Source organism: Apodemus sylvaticus, chromosome 2 (genome assembly GCF_947179515.1).
Source record: "Apodemus sylvaticus chromosome 2, mApoSyl1.1, whole genome shotgun sequence".
NCBI lineage: Eukaryota > Metazoa > Chordata > Mammalia > Rodentia > Muridae > Apodemus > Apodemus sylvaticus.
The window spans coordinates 9,172,494-9,190,019 of NC_067473.1; the positions used below are offsets into that span (position 1 = coordinate 9,172,494).

At 46.7% G+C, this 17,526-nt stretch overlaps 1 protein-coding gene across 2 annotated transcripts in view; it reads right to left on the reverse strand.

Annotated features, from left to right (window-relative positions):
• Positions 1-392: 392 nt before the first annotated feature.
• Magi2 (membrane associated guanylate kinase, WW and PDZ domain containing 2) overlaps positions 393-17,526 on the reverse strand; it is a 1,455,128-nt gene continuing 1,437,994 nt past the window's right edge. For both annotated transcript variants that reach the window (XM_052173111.1, XM_052173110.1), the window contains one exon: positions 393-3,073. In XM_052173111.1, coding sequence (XP_052029071.1) covers positions 2,511-3,073 — 563 coding nt within the window. In that variant the 3' untranslated portion in view covers positions 393-2,510. The remainder of the gene's footprint in view (positions 3,074-17,526) is intronic.

The window sequence follows — 17,526 nt, forward strand, 5'->3', positions numbered from 1 at the left end:
CATCCATATTCAAGTCTCAAAGACGTTCTGCCAGTCATTGAACTCATACTTTAGAAATCTATGGAAACAAAACAAAACAAAACAGCTTTAAAAGCCAAGGGGGGTAGTAGAGGGGTGGGGCAGGAAGTGGTGGCACATGCCTTTAATCCCAGCACTCTCTGGGAGTTCTGGGCCAGCCTGGTCTACAGACTGAGTTTGAGGACAGCCAGAGCTACACAGAGAAAACATGTCTTGAAAAACCAAACCAAACCAACCAACCATATTACTACTACTACTACTACTACTACTACTACAACTACCCCTAGTCCTTACTAAATTAAAATTAACACACAGTTTATATAGCTGGAAAAAGAAAAGATTTTTGGATATATATTTTATTTGACAGTGTTTTAGAATATCATACAGTAAACAAGATTTCTGTAAAAGTTAATTTATCCATAGTGGTGCGTTTCATAAAAATAGTTGCTCACTTTCAGTCCTTCTGTGACTATTAATACATGGAATTATATTTATAGAGATACAGCTGTACAGGGTAAATTCACAGCTAACACTACACAGAAATATTATTTGGAATGAGATTTAGATGATGTGCTGTCTTCACAGGTTATGGATTACAGCCGCATAAAGCAATTACTGCACAAGTAGTAGCTGTGAACTGTGCAAATTAGAGTTTATGCAAGGGTAATCTCCACTTTTTCCCTTTTGTAACATATGGAAAATAAAGGTCAGAGGATACAGTACCAGGACGTGCAGCTACACTACAGAAGCATTGTCCAAACCCAGAGTCAATAAATTAATGGCAAACTCTACTGGATTGCTAGTCCAGGGGAGAAAGACGAATTGAGATTAAACCTAAAGTATAAACCGCTACATGTGTTTGTGCTTTTGTTTATGATGAATGTGTTTCATTTTGGAAATTACTTTTACAAGCTGCAATGCCCTTCACATGAGGCTTCTGACCATACTGGCTTGAGGAACAGCTATCTTTATGCCTGATGGAAATGAAACTAGGTAGTGCCCAGAGAGTGGGGAAGACTCATTTGAGACAGCAGTTAGGTGTGACCTGGCAAGACGGACGGGGCATCCTCTGTACTCAACTACAGAGGGATGAGTCTTACTGGCGTTGGAACTTGTGTAATACCTGAAGGGTTGAAGCCTCAGTTATACAAACATATTCATGATAAAATGCCTTCAGACATTTTGTCTTTTAATATGTGCAGCTATAATAAACACCAATGGATAGATGACTGAAGTTAACGCTTTGAGTTTTTACTACAGGGACAATCACTGCCCTGCGATGGTAACCCGGAAACATAAAGGCGCATCTATAGATTGTTAGTGTAACAAAAAGCATTAGCAAGAGGCGAAAGCTAACCAGATGGAAACAAAAGGGAGATCAAATAAGGGAAGCAGAAAGGAATGCCAAAGGACTCATGTTCTTTAATGAAAATAAATTAGTTATCATAATGCTTTCAATATTAGAGATTCTAATTTGAGAAATATAGGACAAATACTTTGTCAAAGTGCAAATGAAGAGCTTTAAAATAAGACAATCAAATAGGTAAAATAGAAGATTGCTAACAGAGCAGCTACGTATCTCCGAGTGCCTGGGATGACAGGAAAGCCTTTTCAGGAAGGAACTGCAGCGTCGTCAATCTCGATTAAACAGATTATGGTCTTTTGATTATCAAACTCATTATTTTAGAGGAAAACCAATTAAGATCTACGAGCTAACCTGCAAAATTCTGACTTACGGCAAACTGTTCCCTAGGATACAATTTTTAAAACCTTTTTTTTTCCCTACTACTGAAAATGTACAGAAATGTGACTTGACCACAGAAATGGCAGTAAAAAGGCATCACACCAATGAATTCACTAGGTTTCTAACTCATCCTGCAGTAGGCAGGGAACGGTGCTGGCTGCTAATTACCGTCGGTGGATGCCGAAAGGGGAGCCATGGAAATGTATCATGGGAGAACAGTTCTGGATGTTTCAAAGAAACCCTTTAACCCCTGTCTAGATATGTCAAGAACGATTTATTTACAACACTTTAGATCAAGTAAAAGATATAATCTTGTCTCAGTTTCCGCTTGCTCCGTGCAGTTTGATTTTTTTTAAGGCGATATTCCAGTTTGTGATTGCTCTGAACTTGTCCAGTTTCTTGATATAAAGTTTGGATGACATCCAAATCCTTCATGCAGTGGGGGGAACTTTTTTCCTTTTCTCCTTTGAAACTAAAGCTACACTGCACTGTCTCTCTGTGATGTTTGCGTGATTTTGGTTCTTCCGTAGCTGCCAAAGCTCCCACCATGGAACGGGGGCTTTAGGATCAGTTTAGGTCTGCCTGCGCGCACACCGTGCCGTGCCGCCCACGCGCGTTGCACGCCGGTGCTCCCGGGCCTCGTGTAGATCTATGCGTGTGACAGTGGAAATAAATTAAAACGCCGTGAGATGGAACCCAGGAAGATCGGCCTGCGTGGAGGCGGGCGGGGGGTCCCCCGTTTTGGGGCTCATCTGCCCGCGGCCGAGGCGCCAGGCTGCAGGGCGCCCGGCAGCTTGTCGGAGCCCGGCACCTTCCAGGGCCCCGGCGCCACCGCCGCCTTGCGCGCCGGGCCGCCCGCCGTGGGCCGTGCCGCGGGTCGGGCCCCGGAGCGCATGCCCACCTTGGCCTCGGCCTCCCGCACGCCCACGGCCCCGAGGCCCTCGCGCCGGCCGCGCGGCACCTCCTTCCCGTCGGCCGCCTCCGAGGCGGGCCTGCCGGCCTCGGGCCGCCCCTGGCCGCCGGGCGCCTCCTCCAGCCTGGGCCGCGCGCTGCGCTGCGGGCTCGCCGAGCGCTCCCTCTGCTCCCCCAGGCGCTGCTTCTTCTGGCCGCCGGCCGAAAGCTCCTTTGGTTTCCTAACGTCGTGTTCCCTTTGGATATCCCAAGTTGGGTCTGGGCCTATCTGGTGGGAAGGGTCGGAGGGTGGGGCTGGATGTGATGGAGAGAATGGAGAGAGGATGTCTTCGAGGGAGACGCCTACTTCCGGCAGGCCTGGGGCGGCGGCAGCGGCAGCACTCCAGGCGTGGGGTTCGTCTGCGGACAGGAAGCACAGGCGTTAGAGCGCGTTGCGTCCCCGCCCTCCAGCTAAGCCCCATGCTGGGGACCCGGGCTGGCAGCCAGGCGGCTGCTCTCAAGGGCCCCGCCACACCCCCAACTGCCCAGAGGGCAGCCAACCGCGCCCTGGGGTTCCGTCCCCCACCCCACCCGAGGCCTCCTTTGTGCAAGAGTTCAAAGCGCAGCTCGGGCCTAATCCCTTTGCCTCAGTCCGCTCTTGACTTCTGGGGTCACGCCCAGTATGGGCACTGACTTGGCAATCAATCAGTGGTTCTCAGACTTCACGGTGGTTATGAAAATACAAGTTGCCCGGCACCAGGCCAGCAGGTCCCAGCAGTGAAAGGCCCAGGAGCCTCTCTCTGTTTTTAGCAGGCCTTTTGCGATTCTGGGGAGGTGGTTAACCACCAGGATCTGAGCTTGATTTTCTCAACCGCTAGGTGTCGCTCAAAGAATAACGCTTAGCAATTGCCCAATAATCTTGGGATTTGGATTGATTCATCTGGAAACTATCATTGCCCTAAAAAGAGAATCATTGTCTTTGATTTTTTTTTTTGGTGGTTTTAGCATGGATGGCTCCTAGATTAAGATAAACGGAACAGTTTCTAGAAAGCCTAGCTTGACATCTTTTGAGGATTTACTATGCTTACTTCCAGAATGTATATATAACATAAAACAAAACACTGATCAGAAATCAAGTAGGGGGCAGCTATGTTAGGATTCAGTGAGTTAGTTATGACCACGAACAATAACATTACCCTAGAATTTTCTTACCCTAAGGCAAAATAAATCCGGGAAATTCAATACAGGAACCCTTGATATTTGTGAGGGAAAATGTCTCATGACATTTTGAAAATCTCAAGTTTTATAATATTTCAGAATGTTATCTTCTCTAAGGAATTGGTATATTAGTGGGACACAAAGAAGCCACGTTTATATTGAATTCTGGGTGGCTAGAGATTCTTTTCTGCTGGTAGCTAGGAGCCCCTCCCTAGCCCCGCTCCCACAGGGCCCAAGACTGCATTTCTGGTCTTGAGGCTGTCCAGACCATGAATACCAGGACTCTGCTTTTTTGTAAAGTTGAGAATTTTCATATAGCACTTCTTCTGATGGTGACTTAGATGAGGAGAAAAAAAGGGTGGTGGAGTTGCTGTTTTCCCCAACAATTCTGGCCACCTTTAGTCCATCAGACTAGTTGTGCACACTTTCTCCTTTGCTGTGAGATCTGAATAGGTTATTCTGGGTACAGTGTTCTCTTCCTTCACTCCATAAACTGATGTCCATGAATCTTTTCACACTGGAAACCAAGTATCCTTGGTTACCTTAGGAATAATTTGGAATTAGTGGCTGTGTTCAGTGAAAACCCCTACTGTGGGCTACAGTTAAAAATCAAACTAGCTTTCCATAGAAAGAAGCAACTTGCCAATATAGGAAAATAGTGCCTTAAACAGTTAAACACACATTCAAAAGACCTAGGGGAGTTTGTGCAATGTAATTTCTGCCTAAGACCATGGTACTGGCTGGTTTTGTGTCAACTTGACACAGGCTGGAGTTATCACAGAGAAAGGAGCTTCAACTGGGGAAGTGCCTCCATGAGATCCAACCGTGGGGCATTTTCTCAATTAGTGATCAAGGGGGAAGAGCCCCTTGTGGGTGGTGCCATCCCTGGGCTGGTAGTCTTGGGTTCTATAAGAGAGCAGGCTGAGCAAGCCAGGAGAAGCAAGCCAGTAAGAAACATCCCTCCATGGCCTCTGCATCAGCTCCTGCTTCCTGACCTGCTTGAGTTCCAGTCCTGACATCCTTTGGTGATGAATAGCTGTGTGGAAGTGTAAGCTGAATAAACTGGTTCTTCCCCAGCTTGCTTCTTGGTCATGATGTTTGTGCAGAAATAGAAACCCTGACTAAGACAGTGATAGTGGTTTAGGTGTTAATAGCTCTTTCTCCCACCATTATAGCACATATGGCCAAATCAATTAGTTGGCCCTAAGTCACTTCTGAGACACAGGGAGACGTAAGCAGCCTGACTAAAATTATAGAACGGGCACCCGGAGTAGCGTTTTGGGTTTCTTTATCTTTGTTACTGAGTAAGAAAACCGCGCCAGCCTATTGACATGCAAATGAGATTAAAACAAGTGAGCAAGACCTTAGTGGCCACCCTGTCTAAAAGGGACTGGCCCATCTCCCAGCAGAGCACTTAGCATTTGTTCCTTGAAATCTTATCAACCACATGTGTGGTATTGAACAGGAGAGTTCTGGTCAGACCAAGGAAAAGGCTAATGCACACACAGAAGTAGCAGCCATTGGCTCGGCCTCATTCTTTGCCCTTCTTCTCTTTCCTGTCACCAGTATCTCTTTGTGATAAGCTAGAAGGTGGGCTTATCTACAAATACAAATCTTACTATAAAAAGTTTTTTTTTCAAGAGATTTTAATAGGTAATTAAATACTTAACTGAAGGAGAAACGAGAAGTTTTTGTGTTCTTAGCTACCGCCTATTAAAAAATATCAACCAGAAATTTAAATTAACTTTTTATAAAGTAAGAAATTTCAGAGGTAGAAATCGATATACGTGCAGTTTTTTAATTTCTAGGTAAAGACACTATGGTTCCGTGCTGAGCGTGCCGCGGCCACACAGGCATGAGCTCGTGGAGCGCCGCAAGGCACCTCAGCGAGCAACAACCCTTCTTCTACACCCTTCTTCTACACACCTTGCCTGTCACCACTGCCTGAACTGTGGACAGAACCTTCCTCAATCTTTCAAATGCTAATATTCATGACACCCACGAGGCAAAGCGAAAGAATTACTCAAGCTTAGTTCTGATTCCTTTAGGCCATGCGTTCTCTTTTCCTTCCTTCATTCTTTTCTTTCTTGTACCTGTGCCCAGGCTAAAGTGTGTGATCACGGGCTGGACACAGTCAGAGGCACGTGGTCACCGGCCGAGGGGTGTGGTCATGGGCGTGGTAAGGCCAAGGTGTGTGGTTATGCGCATTATGAAGAGGTTGTGAAAGATTGCTCCACAATATCTCCTCGCTGTTCTAACAGGAACTATAGCAGAGATGAGTCCTACGACATTGAAATGAGCCACAGATGGACCGCTGGGATTTCTGCAGCCCCTCTGTGCAAACAATGTCCCAGAAACAGTGGCTAAAACCGACCTGGCTGCATTAGTCTACCCCACTGATACTTCAGTGTCAAGCCCAGAGGATACCTCTGCGTATTCTCCTTCATATACCACGGCCAAGTATATCTATAAACAGGCTGGGCTGGGCGGAGCTTCACGTAGCCTCGGCTCCTGTTCTCCGCCTCCGTGTCTTTCGCAACCTCATCAGGGATTTAGTCTTAGGCAGTCTTTCCTTACCACAGCACCTCCTGGGTGTTCTCTTACTTGTGAAGCTCGAACAAAGCTTCCTGTCGAGCGCTATCCTCCCCAATCGCTCTGCCCCAGTCCTCCACCTGCCTTCTTGATATCTCTCCTTGGAAAAAAGCACTGTCGCCTTCCAGTGTCTCAACTGAAAACCAGGAACCTTCCCTCCATGCTGCTCTCCACGCCTCCTCGGAGTCTCTCCTTGGGGGTGGTACAGTCATCACATGGCGTCACCTTCACCTTCAGACACAGGGCAGTCCCTGAGACGACGCAGCTAAAGTAGGATGAGCGGGCCCGCCATGTTTACAAGGAGGCGCACGTGGACATCTTCCCTTGGGGAGACTATAAAGATTTTAAATTCTAAAAACCAATTTAAGCACTGTTCAGAGAAGTATTGTAATGGTGAGCTACCTGTCTGTACAAGAGATTGGCTTCGCATGAGGAAACCCCTGGGTGGAGGGACATTGTTTTAGACGGAGGAGCTTTAGAAACTGCTGTCACCTGAGCCACAAGCCACTCTTCCGTTTGCTTCCATGCTTGAGTTCCTCTAGATTCGCCACATAGCATCTGTGACAGTGTCTTTGATAAGCAAGTTCTTGCCTAAACCTTCAGTGGATTTTCACTGTTTTTAGATTAAAACTCGAAATGAGTAGCTGGTCTACAAGAGCCTGCAGGGTCTGGGTCCTGACATTCTCACCAGCTTCTGTCTCCATTCCCCCCCTGCACCTCCACCAGAACTGCTCTCCGCTCAGCTCTTCAAAGGCAGGAAGCCCACTCTGGGATGCCACTGTCAACTGCCCTGCTTCTTACCAAAGGCCCTCCTAGCCTCTCACACAGGGTGGGGGAGGGCGCGTCTCCTTTACCCTTCCTGCCTCTTGAATATTATTCCATAGAATTCCAATATGTCCTAAGCAGGACTCTTCAATGGCGTCCCGTCTTATATCCTCATGGTACCTATGTGCTTTTGCTATTTACTTGATTGACATCAGTCCAAAATACTAGCTGCATGCTTCACAAAGACAGTGACCACCCTGGTCTTGTTTATCATGGTGGACTTAAAAACCAGGACAGAGCTTCACACACACACACACACACACACAAAATGAATGCTTGATGAATATTTGATAAGTGAATGAAAATCTGTTCCACAAGCATGCCATGGCTGTCTCCAGAGGGGCCCTGCCAGAGTCTTATGAATTCAGAAGCAGAAACTAGCAACCAAGCTTGGACTGAGCTTGGGGTCCCCAACGGAGGATCTGGAGGGTTGTCCGGAGGAGCTGAAGGGTTGCATAGCCCCATGGCAAAAACAATGACTTCAAACACCCAGACACCCCAAGACTCCCAGGGACTGAATCATCAACCAAGGGGTATACATGGTTCCAGCCAAAAATGTGGCAGAGGAAGGCCTTTTTTGGGCATCAGTGGGAGGAGTGGTCTTTGGTCAGGTAAAGGCTCAATAGAGGCCACAACAAAGGGAAACAGATGGGGGGAGGGAATTGGGAGGGGGAGGTGGGAGTGTGTGGGGTAGAGGGGCATATACATGGAGACAGGGAGAGAGAGAAGGGAGGGGGAGGGAATCGTTGGGGAGGGGGGCTTTTGGGAGGGGGAAATTGGGAAAGGTTTTACCATTGGCAATGTAAATGAAGATAATAAAAAAAAAAAAGAAAAGAAAAAAGAAAATCTGTTCCACAAATAGAAATGGAAGGCCTGAGACCACTTCAGGGCAGAAGATTCACATTTAAAGTCTAGCCTGTCAGAAGGGAGTTTGTGTCTGTGACTTGTACGTGTTTTTGAGAGGAAAGATGGCGGTGGCTTGAGATTGTCAGAAAATAGGTCTGGGCGTGGGTGGGAGAGTGATGCAGGAAGAGGGAAAGGAAACAACAGAGGGCATGCTGGGAGCGGCTCTCTGCTCAGAGGGCATGCTGGGAACAGGTCCGTCTCCTGGTGCTGATCAGGAGCGGGAGGAGCAGATAGAAACTCTGGTTCCAAGGGCAGAGCAGCTCCCTTGAAATTTTGCAGCTGTCCTTTCCTCATTAATTTTACCAACTGCTGAAAAGGGTTCATCCCTGTGGCCCCTGACCACTGTGCTGTGGGATGTTCTGAAGAGGACCACGGATGAAATAGATGCCAAATGTCTTAAGCAGCGACTCAGAGAAACACGTCCTCTCCTTAAGTTAGGATCACTTTTTTTTTTTTTTTTTTACTCTTCCTACTTTCATTACTTTCTTTTGTTTCGTTTAGATTGGTCTCTCTATGTATCTTCAGCTGTCCTAGAAATTGCTAGGACAGCTGGTAGACCAGGCTGGCCTCGAACTCACAGAGAGATCCACCTGCCTCTGCCTCCTGAGCGCTGGGATTAAAGGCGTGCACCACTACTGCCCCCTACTTTCATTTCTATTAAGTTCTTATCTTCTCTAGAATGCACATCAATCAATGCCCAAGTTTACATTTTATATATAATACAGATTATGTACACACTTATTTTTGAATTAAAAGATATATGGTCTCTTAAATTATCTTGTTAGGAGAGCAGCAATATTAACAGACTAAATTCACTTTATATGCCAAGATTTAAAAAACAAAAATCTCCTTGAGCTGGTAAGATGGTTAGGCAGGAAAGGTGTTTGCTGTGTGTGCCTGGAAATCTGAGTTCAGCACTTGGAATCTATGGAAAGATGGAAGGAGAGAACCAACTGTACAATGTTGCCTCTTGTGATCTCCACAGGCACGCACACACACACATACACACACACCTGTGTGTTCATGTGCTATCACACATATATGCATGTACACATGCATACACTGAAAACCTCCTTGTAAACCTCTTATATACAGAGACTGTATTTCAACATCCTGTGCTATGAAATATCACCAAAATGATAGTAACAAGGATCTGACCTGCAAGGAATACAGTACTTGTTGCAGTAAATCGCTTTTCAGATGGTTCTTTTTTTTTTTTAAAAAGTTTCTTAAAAATAATTTATTTATCTTATGTATTATGAGTATACTGTAGCTGTCTTCAGACACACCAGCAGAGGGCACTGGATCCCATTACAGATGGTTGTGAGCCACCCTGTGGTTGCTGGGAATTGAATTCATGACCTCTGGAAGAGCAGTCAGTGCTCTTAACCCCTGAGCCATCTCTCCAGCCCCTATTTGGATGGTTCTTATCTTCAGTTAACAAAAAAAATCTGTACAGTAGAGGAACACATACTTCAAATAAAGGAAGAATGCTGGAGATATATCTCAGTGGCAGAGCGTGTGACTACAAGTCAAAGAGAGTTGATATTAACCTTTGCCAAGGACTAAAGTGGGGAGACTCTCAGAAGGGACCCAGGGATTCTGGGTAGGAGAAAGAGAACCTGTCATCTACCCGCATTTTACCATAGAGAGCCCCCAGGCTTCCAGCTTGGTGCCTAGCTCAGGCACAGGACAATGCTAGGGCATGCCTCTAGATTATGATGTCCAGGAGAGCGGCAGCGGCATTTCTGTTTGGCACTACTAACATCACTAACGAACGGCACTGGCTGAGGCACACTGAGCGACGTACCAGACATCCTGAACTAAGTTCACGCCTCACATCCAGGCTGACGCATCTTACAGAGGGTGACACTAAGGAATAAAGCTCAGGTGACTTGTTAAGGGCTGCACATCCAAGCTAGTAGGTAACGGAGAAGATGCGGATCTGCCTCCTGCCCACGTTCCTGCTCCGTGCTCTGTTGAGTCTAGTTCTTACCGAGGGTGGGGACTCAATTGCTCTTCTGGAGCGATGAACAGAGACTTGCATCTGAAGTGGCCATCACAAGCAGATCTATTAGTTTTCCTAATGGGGACTCTGAAATGTCATTTATCTGAACATTGGGCTCAGATAGACGGTCATTACGGTTACAGCGTTGGGCTGTGAAAATGCTGGAAAAATGGGCAGGATTCAGCAGACAATAAACTTGGATCTTTCAGAGGCAGGGATAACGCGATCTATTTGAGACTGTTCTTCTTACTGCCGCTCCTTGGGCCAGGATTGAGTTGAAAACACTCACGTTAGATATTGGAAACACTGAGTTTGACACAAAAAATTCTTTTACTTCTAACCAGCTAAAATTGTCTTGTGAAGTGATGTATAGAATTGAGGCTCCTTCTTGCTGTACACGTTTCCTGTTGAGTGCTACAAGCGGCTCGGGTTAGAGAATACTCATGTGGCTCTACTGGAATCCTTTTGTTTCTAATTTAGAATATTAGAGAAAATGGAAATATAATTAAGATAAAAGATCACCAGTTCAGAGTCATTTGGTTAAAAAAAAAAGCAGCTTTGCAAGGATTGTGTTCAAACCACATAGGTTCATTTGTATCGCTCAACCATCACTTTTTGTTGTTGTTGTTTTGGTTTTTTTTTTTTTTGAGACAGGGTTTCTCTGTGTAGCCCTGGCTGTCCTGAAACTCACTCTGCAGACCAGGCTGGCCTTGAACTCAGAAATCCACCTGTCTCTGCCTCCCAAGTGCTGGGATTAAAGGCGTGCACCATCACCACCCGGCTCAACCATCACTTTTTGTAACAAAATATAAACAGGAAATATGTTCATAATTTTGGAACAGATTACTTATTCTATGGTATTTCTGCCCTTTCTAAAGCACCATTTTCAAGTCTGGAGGTGTTGTTAATGGCCTTCACACACACACACACACACACACACACACACACACACACACACACACTTCACTTTCACTCTCAGAAGGTGTAAGCCAGGTGTTACAGCCTTGTGACATTTACAGTGGCTGTCCCTGCCTATTGACGCTTCATGCTCACATTCATTTTGAAAGTATGATTCATGGCCTCACTTCAGCTCTTCCTCAGGGTGGGCCAGGGCACTAATGGTGGAGCTGGGACCCAGTGGACGCTCTGTGGGACCCAGTGGACGCTCTGTGGGACCCAGTGGACGCTCTGTGGGACCCAGTGGACGCTCTGTGGGACCCAGTGGACGCTCTGTGGGACCCAGTGGACGCTCTGTGGGACCCAGTGGACGCTCTGTGGGACCCAGTGGACGCTCTGTGGGACCCAGTGGACGCTCTGTGGGACCCAGTGGACGCTCTGTGGGACCCAGTGGACGCTCTGTGGGACCCAGTGGACGCTCTGTGGGACCCAGTGGACGCTCTGTGGGACCCAGTGGACGCTCTGTGGGACCCAGTGGACGCTCTATGGGACCCAGTGGACGCTCTGTGGGACCCAGTGGACGCTCTGTGGGACCCAGTGGACGTTCTGTGGGACCCAGTGGACGCTCTGTGGGACCCAGTGGACGCTCTGTGGGACCCAGTGGACGCTCTGTGGGACCCAGTGGACGTTCTGTGGGACCCAGTGGACGCTCTGTGGGACCCAGTGGACGCTCTGTGGGACCCAGTGGACGTTCTGTGGGACCCAGTGGACGCTCTATAGGAGCCAGGACCTTGTACTTTGCTGTGCATATTCTGTACATTACCTTGCAATCCGTACAGCACTTCTGAGAACTGTGGTCTGTTATCCCTATCCCACTAGTTAGAGAACTAGAGCTTGAATCAATGAAGGAGTTTGCCAACACCTCTCAGCTAATAAGAATCCAGGCAAATGACACCATAATGCAGAGTCCAAGGCCAGAGCCTGGTTTTCATCTTTCTGAACAGCAAATGCGGTACAGGAAGAGATGATTGTCCTTAATGCTACTTATAATGCAAAAACAAACAAACCCCCAACAACGCCCTAACCACTTGGTGAAGTGGCTCATGCCTGAAATTACAGCCCTTGGGAGGCGGAGCAGAAGGACTGTAGCAAGTTTGGAGCTAGTTTTGCAAGTTTTAGGCAACATATTGTACAACAAAAGATTCTGACTTTAAAAAAAAAAAAACGGAGGTAGTAGAGAAGTTAGGGACAAACAGCTCCTTAACAGAGTCCCCGGAGCATCTGCTGGGGTTGGGCTCCAGGGAAGGGCAGTTTCGCAGGAGTTGGGAGTCAGTTGGAAGAGGGGTCATACAGAGGGAGGGAGGGAGGGAGGGAGGAAGGGAGGAGAGTCCTGCCCTGTCTGCCTTCTGGAGGAGTTAGGCCAGCAAGCTGTGGAGAGTGTGGATTGGGAAGTCTTGCTTCTGGCTCTGGTGCTGTCTCACGTGTGGAGTTGGCAAGCCCCAGAACCCGTCTCAGCCTCTGTTTCTCTCTGCAGCATGGAGTGAAGCCTGCCTTCCTTCCCTCCCAGACAGTGAAGATCCAACGAGATGAGGTATATGGATCGTGGCATTCACAGGTACAGACACTGGCTCTTAAACTGATTGTTCGAACCTAGTTTTATAAAGTGAAGAAAAGGTAGGAATTGACACTTTACCAAGATGGTATATGGGTGGCAAGCAAACACGTGAGAAAGACGGGCAGTCACGAGTAGGGAAATGACAGTTAAGAGTTTAAGGAGAAGCCATTCATTTCCCTACTGTTGAGAGCTAAGGAGCAGTAACAGTACAACTGAAAATATAGCTGCAGGCCCTCTCTTGCACTGTACATGGAAATGAATAGCAACTTAAAGTAGTTTGGCACTTTTCTAAAAAGTTAAACATCTATTCATCATCCAACTGACTTGTCTCAGTAAGATAAAAGCTTATACTCACATAATGACCTTTGTGTGGATTTTTATTGTGAATATTTTTTTTCCGTATTTTTAAATGGTGAATTTTACCACTGATGAAATGGTGCAGATGTCCATCAAGTGGAGAATGGATAAGCAGAGCGGGACCTTATTCAGCTAAGAGATGAAGCAGATTAGTCGTGTGCCCACAGACTCAACTGGATCTCAGACTATTATGTTAAATGAGAAAAAAAAGTCTGAGGTTCTCAAACAGGCGCGCTTCCAGGGGCTGGGTGTGGGAACGGCGTGACTCTGGTGGAGATGGGACTAAGATGCTGTCAGAGGTTGTAGAACTGATCTGGGTTTGGATCATGATAGTGATGATATCGCTGCTATTTTGCTGTTCTAAAATTATTACTAACGGTTACATCTTTGACTCTTTCATATGTGTCGTAAAGCACAATGATTTCCATCCCCCCCCCCCCGTCCCTCCCCATCTCACCTCTGTCAATCCCCCCTCGCACCCCTTCCTCTCCTCATTTAGGATTTTTCTCGTTGTTTAGTGACCCATCTAATTTAAACAGGAGAATCTGCGTGATCACTGGTTTGGGATTAGCCATCAGAGCCTAGAGGGGTGACTGCTGGGTACAAGTATGGAGCCAGTGTCTCCCCCTTTCCCTCAGTAGGGGAGTGGGGAACTCCTGCCCCCCATCCAAGCCTGACCAGCTATTGATGGACCCATTCCTGTGCACAGTGATCTATGGTTGTTGATTGTGGCGATGACTCTTTGTCACGTGCTGGTGGTTTTGAGGCAAATCTCAGGTAACTTAGTCTGGTCTTAGATTTGCCACGTAAGTGAAGATGACCTTGAACTCTTGATGCTTCTGCCCCACCTCCCAAGGGCTGGTATTACAGTTGTGCGTTACCAAGCCTGGTTGTGATTATATAATTTTATGCGGTTTAAAAAAATACCCAGCTGGGCAGTGGTGGTGCATGCCTTTAATCCCAGCACTTGGGGGGCAGAGGCAGGTGGATTTCTGAGTTTGAGGCCAACCTGGTCTACAGAGTGAGTTCCAGGACAGCCAGGGCTACACAGAGAAACCCTGTCTCGAAAAAACCAAAAAAAAAAAAAAAAAAAAAAAAAAATACCCCCCAGATATATGCAAAAGGGTCCATTTTGTGTGTGTGTGTTGATTACATTTCAATTTTTGAAAAATGGGAAAGTGATAGTGCGGAGGACTCGCGAGGAGCCAGGCGGCTAGCGGTCAAGCGTCTATCCAGGCCACACTGTCAGCCCATGTCCCCTCCACTGTCTGGCTTAGGCACTTCCTTCCGTGTGGTTTGCACTGAGTCGCTTCAGACAATGAAACTGGCGATAAATTCTGAGTTAGAAGAATCTGAATCAAAGGGGTTTGACGTCAATCTTTAGAAGGCACTTTTAATCTCAAAGCCTTTCAAGCATCATGGTCGTCACCACAGAAATGCAGCCTTGCCTGAAGCGGCAGAGAGCCGAAAATTATCAGTCATAGGCACCTTCTTTTGTCAGAACAGCCATTGCTCTACCCTGCCAAAGAGGGAAGGAGATGTGACTTACTCCAGGATCTTCCCCAACTCCAGGTTTACACCCAAGGATCAAGATTATGGGTAAAACTCACCTCGTATATGCAACAAGTGATTCTCTGTCATTACGGCATGCCCCTGTCAAAGTGCACACTCCTCTTTTAAATATTTTGGCTCATTTAAAGAGTGCAAAGGGTGGTGGAGGCCAAGCCTCTGGTCTAGAGTCAGCCTACCCAGTCTTGGTGCCACAGCTTGGCAAGGTTGTCGTCGTAAGACAACTTAATTCATAGCCAGCTTTAAGAGGCCGAAAGCCGACAGGAAGTAGCAGGGTTCAAATTCCAGCAGCCACTGTCGGGGCCCTCCCCTGGCGGCTCAGCACAACCATAGGGCTCTCCTTTTTTCTTCTTTAAGTGCATGTTTGTATATTTTACCCGAATGTGTTTGTGCAAAGTGCGCATGTCATATCCAGGGAAGCCAGAAGAGGGCGCCCTGTTCCCGGAACTGCATTTACAGTCCATTTTGCGCCTCTGAAGTGCTAGCAATGGAACCTGGGTCTTCTGGACAAGCAGCCGGTGATCATCGCGGCAGAACCTTTTCTTCAGCCCCACCAGCTTTATTCTTTAGAAGCCTTTCCTTTCTTCCCTACCCGTTGACCCAGTACCCAGCTTCTCTGTTCATCTTGCTTTTTAAAGGGAAAGAAGTCAGCCCCTATTTTCTGTGCTACGTAGCTCTGTGCCCTGAAAATGGAACCGCGAAACGGTAGCGTCTCTATCTTCATGGGCCTTTCCTCCATAGTGCAAGAGACAGAAAATTAATGTGCAAACAGGTATGGATAGAAAATCTCCTATGAATCAGTGCAAAGCAGAAAAACGAGGTTTAGGCAATGCAGTGTGGGTGCTGATTCAGGTGGGAGGTGGTATCGAGATAAAGAGGAGAGGCCGGGGTGTGGCTGTCCTGGCCGCAGACACTGCATGCACACATGCGGAGGAGACAGAGTTTGATATGTGCACAGAATGACAAAGACTGGAAGTCCGAGGAGGGGACCCGCGACATCACACAGGAGTGGGTTGCCTTCTAAAGGCAGTGGAAACCATTGAATAGGTCCAAGCAGAGAAACAGCATTTAAGACGGCTAATGCGGACTTTAGAAAATCCTTTCAGGATAAAAGCATAACAAGGCAATGCACGATACGCCTTTAGCTAACATTATACTGGAAGGGACAAAACTGGGAACATTTCCTCTAAAATCTGAAGGAGAACACGACGCCTCTCCTTTTCACCTTTACTCAACGTAGTGCTCAAAAATCTTAGCTCGCACAGCAAAGTGAGAGGAAGAAGGGAGAGAGAGGGTATAAACAGGGGAGGATGTCAGATTATCTGTTTTCAGACCACAGGATCCTGTACTAAAAGACCCCACAGACTCCATCAAAACCCCTCAGATTGGGTGAAGATAAAAGTAACAGGTTTTGAAATCAACAACCAAAAATTGGATTTTTTTTTTTTTAAATACACACAAACTTTCTGAGAAAGATAACAATGGAGAAAGACCATTCCTAGCCTGGTGTTTGATAATAATCGATAATAACCCTGGAACTTGCTCTTTAGACCCGGCTGGCCTCAGACTCAGATACAACTGCCTCTGCCTCCTAGGTGCTGGGATTAAAGGCGTGCTTCACGGCTACCCAATCCCTACATATTTTAAAACTCTTACAAATAGGATTTGCTTGTTATAAACAGTTTGTTTCTTAGTTTTTGAGACAGAACTTCACAGCATAGTCCAGAAACTCGCTATGTATGCCGCACTCTCCAAGCAGTCCTCTTTCCTCAGCCTCCTGAGGATTATTATCATATACGTAAAGTCCCTAAAATTTCTAAAATCCTCAGGGAAGCATGAAAGATACCCCCTAACCAAAGCAATCCTGAACAATGCCGAAGGTATAATTCTTGATTTCAAATTATATGGCAGAGACATGGTAACAAAATAGTATGGTTTGGGCACAAAAACGGACATGTAGATAAATAGAATAGAATAGAGGACCCAGAAATAAGCCCGTGGAGCTACAGCTGCTTGATTGTTAACAAAGATGACAAAAATACACACGGGAGAAAATACAGCATCTTCAACAGCGGATGGCTACGCCCAGAGAAATGGGACTAGGTCCCAATCTCTCACCAAGACTCTAAGACCTGACCACCGAAAACGCTAGAGGACTAAGTGGGGAAAGTACCCGAAGACTCAGACAGGAGGGACTTTGTAAAGAGGATCTGGAAGAAAGGTCAGCAATGGGAAAACTCTGGCAAGGACGTGCATATATGTGCACGAGGTGTGTGTGTGTGTGTGTGTGTGTGTGTGTGTGTGTAGGAATGGAAACCTTATTTACTGGACAATATGTAAATTAGTATGGAGGCTCTTCAAAAGAGTAGAAATGGAATTATAATATCAACCACTTCTACCACTCCTGGGTTACTCAAAGAAATCCTCGGGGGTTTGAAGATGCTTGGCCCAGGAAGTGGCACTGTAAGGAGGTGTGGCCTAGTTGGAGTGGGTGTGGCCTTGTTGGAGGAAGTGTGCTACTGTGTAAGCTCCATGCAGTGTGGAAGAGATCCTCATCCTGGCTGCTTGCTGAAGCCAGTCTCCTCCTGGTTGGTCTTAGGATAAAGATGTAGAACTCTCTGCTCCTCCAGCACCATGTCTGCCTCCACACTGCCATGCTCCCTCCCACCTTCATGATACGGAGGAACCTCTAAGCCTGTAAGCTTCTAAGTGAGTGTACTGTACTCACAACAGACAAGATATAGGACTACTCTAGATGTGAATGAGTGAATGAATGAATGAATGGGTAGAGAAAAATGCTTGTGTATGTGTGTGTGTGTGGAGGGACTAGAGGGACAGAGAGATAGAAGGAAATTTATTTAGCCATACAGTGGGATGAAATTATGT